The sequence below is a fragment of the Mus caroli genome, chromosome 10 (assembly GCF_900094665.2).
Source record: "Mus caroli chromosome 10, CAROLI_EIJ_v1.1, whole genome shotgun sequence".
Classification (NCBI taxonomy): Eukaryota; Metazoa; Chordata; class Mammalia; order Rodentia; family Muridae; genus Mus; species Mus caroli.
The window spans coordinates 75674708-75678162 of record NC_034579.1 but is presented as its reverse complement, the minus strand read 5'-3'; the positions used below and the strand labels follow the sequence as shown (position 1 = coordinate 75678162).

General features: G+C 46.2%; 1 protein-coding gene across 1 annotated transcript in view; it reads right to left on the bottom strand.

Moving 5' to 3' along the window:
* LOC110303019 (zinc finger protein 431) overlaps window positions 1–1169 on the bottom strand; it is an 11329-nt gene extending 10160 nt beyond the window's left edge. The window contains exon 1 of the mRNA XM_021173905.2: window positions 1035–1169. Within this exon, the coding sequence (XP_021029564.1) occupies window positions 1035–1064 (30 nt within the window). The 5' untranslated portion in view covers window positions 1065–1169. The remainder of the gene's footprint in view (window positions 1–1034) is intronic.
* Between the last annotated feature and the right edge of the window lie 2286 nt (window positions 1170–3455).

The window sequence follows — 3455 nt, the reverse complement described above, 5'->3', positions numbered from 1 at the left end:
ACTACTTATTGCTCTTACAGATGACCTGGGTTTGTTTACCAGCACTAACAAGGTGGCACAGAATTATCCCCAGATCGTGGTGGAGGACATCTAATGGCCTCTTCTGTCTTCTATGGGCCGCAAACACCCAAGTGATGAACATACATATATGAAAGCAAAACGCAGGCACATGTAAAAAGTTTAGTAAATAAATAAGACAGATCACCATAACATTTATATGTCACAATTGATACGTTGGCCAGAAATACAAAGAAATGGGACAAATATCTGTAGCCAAATCTATGACTGTAATTAAAAGAATCAAGGAACTCAATCAAAGAGAAATTGCAAGACAAGATTGTAGACAAGAAGTCTCAATATTATTTCAGTACAGAATCTGAGCTATAGATTCAACAAACACGAGTTCTGCAATGAGCGACAGGAAGCCGATGACACAAAAGGTCAACATGAATGAAAACATGAGCACACAAGACTGAATAAACAGCACGGTGACACCGTCTGACTTCTAAATTACCCTACACCTGCGATAAAGACTGTGCTGTTTGAGACCGACAGAACATGAGAGAACAAGAACACTTAGGACAGAAACACAATTAATATTCGGTCGATTTTGACAACTTATGCAGGGGAACACAGTGAGTCTGGCCTTACTAACACACGTGACTGAACCACCTTGGCATCCACATGCGAATGTGTTAATGGCACAGACTTTACACTGCGCAGAGTTAACTGCGATGGATGCTACACCCGAATGTCAAGTGCCCGGTGCAGAACTTTAGAGGACAGAGAAACTAGAGCTCTGCCTGTCAGAAAATCTGCCTTTCCTGACAAGAAAAGCCACGCGTGCGTGACCACTTCCCAAGCACCGACTCCCGCGTCCCATGCTCTGCGCAGGTTCAGCCAGGGGAACGGAGTCAGAGAGAGGTCCCGCTTCCGCCTGGAGGTGCAGAGACCTCGGGAACCAACGCGATCACACCGGACGCCGCCGGTTCCCGCACCCCAGGGCAACCCACACGGGCTCCCGCGGATCCTACCCGCGTGGGGACGGCGGCCGCGTTCACCATGGCGCGGATCCCCAGCTCGCCTGCTCTCCTCACAGCTCCTAGTAGCCGGTCACAGCGCAAAGCACGGGACACACTAGAGCTTCCCTCAGACTCACAGTCAAACACGAGAATGGCGGGCCGGAAGTTCCCGCCTCCACTGAAGCGCGCCTCGAGGCTCTGATTGGTTAATGAGGCCTGAGTTACAGGAGCATCTTAGGGACAGAGTGCCTCTTAGGGACTCAGCACATTGGTTCTCAGCCCTTGGCTCCACCCCAGGCACAGACCGAAAAACTTGCACCCATAGTGCAAAGTCGTCCCTGCACTTTTCCTGCACACAGTAGGCACTTCTTCGGGTAGGCATAGGGTGTCTAGTACACACAGATCATTACTCTATGAGCACTGTGTAGACCCTCTGCTCACAGCTGAACCAACCAATCACAGAATCAAATACTCTAAAGGTCTTCTCTGCTCAATCTGAAGTGGCCCTGGCACTATTCGCAAAATTTTAAAAATATTTACTCACTACTGTTACTCTATGTGAGCCACAGCGTTCGTGTGGATATCAAAGGTCAAATTGTGGGTGTAGGTCTTTTCCTTCCACCGTAGGTTCTAGGGGCTGCACTCCAGTCGGTCATCAGTCTTGCATTCCAAGTGGTTTAGCCCACTGAACCATCTCATCCGGCTGTCCCCAGTGCTTCATTGCCTTGTCTGATTTCATTTCCTCACAGACGCTACCTATCAGCTGAAGTTATCGTATTGCTCTAACTTTTAAAAATCTATCCTCTCTCCCCAGACTCCTAGGAGGGCAGAGACATACATGTGCCCATTCAGGTCAAATTTAAGCCACCCAATTGATATTCACCAGGTATCCTCAATTTCATTAGGGCACAACTAAGATTTCTCACATCTCTCTCAGTTGTACACTGTTGGCCAAATATTAACACTTCCCCAGCCTTCTGTGGTGGCAATGGCCTTTCATGCCACCTTTTGGGAGGTGGAAGCAGGGCATCAAAAGTTTAAACCAGCTTGGTCTGAGACCAAAAACATCCAAAACTAAAGTCCCCAAACGGAAGGTTCTAGGGTGATGATCTGGGACGGAAAGATGACCAAAAAAAAAGGTTGGCATTGGCAGCTGGTGGTTGCGCATGCCTTTAATCCCAGCATTCAGGGGCAGAGGTGGTGGATCTCCATGTGTTTGAGGTCAGCCTGATATACAGAATAAGCTCCAAAACAGCCAGGGCTACACAGAGAAACCTATATAAAAACAAAACTAGTGTATGGGGGAGGAAGGAAAAAAGACTGGCATCAATAGATCTTGCATAAGCTGATCACACCGGAGCTTGTCAGACGGCTGCCCAGGAATCCAGTCATTTAAGGAGAATTGTGAATGCCCATAAGAACACTCTAAGAAACAAGACAAGAATCTTTCGGCTTCAGTGTATTCATGCTCCTCCCAGCGTTATTCGATAGGAGTGAAATTACCTGAGATTACTCCACTATTGCTTGCTGCTGTTATTCGGAGAAATGTTTATACCTCTAAGAAAAAACATGATCCTTCTTTTCTTTTCTCCTTCTTCATATTATTTTTATTATTCTTATTCTTTGGTTTTTGAGGGGGGTGATTTGGCTTGGCTTAGTCTTTTGTTTGGTTTTGTCGTTTGAGATGGGGTTCTATTGTGTAGCCCTGGCTGTCCTCATGCAACCTTTCTTAAACCTCAGAATATATATCATCTGGGGCTTTGAATAAAGATGCCTATTGCATGAGATTTTAGTCTGCCTCGATTATCAACTCCATGTCCCAGACCCCACCACCTCTAGAGTGACCACTGGATTCCACCACTGATCAACCCCCACCTCCTCCCTGGGGGTTCTAGGTGGGGTCTCCTCCCCTGAATTACAACTCTATTCCCTGGTTTCTTTAAATATTGCATTTCACTCATATTTATTGTCATAATTGTGTTATGGATCCAAAAGATTAAAGTGTTCTGAGTCCCCCTACCCAACCCCTGCCCTCAACTAGTGTCCCACACTGGTTGTGCCTCTTTCTCTCTCTCTCTCTCTCTCTCTCACACACACACACACACACACACACAAAATGGGTGGAGGCTGTAATGTAGGTGGCATATCAGGAGTCATCACATATCAGATGAGAAGTGATGGGAATCAGAAGATGAAAGTCTATGAAGCCATGAGGTTATGGTTCAACTCAGCATCTGCTGGGAGCCAGTTGGTAGGGAAGTGACTGGGTAAGTGTCAGTGATTTTTGGGTGGCAAATGTTGGTTTTGCAAAAGTAAAAGTTAATTACTATTAATAACATTTACCTTTCTTGACTCTGTGCTATTCTGAGACCAGAAACCTCAGGCTTACGATGATTACCACCCTGTTGTTAAACAGTGGGGGATTAAAAAAAA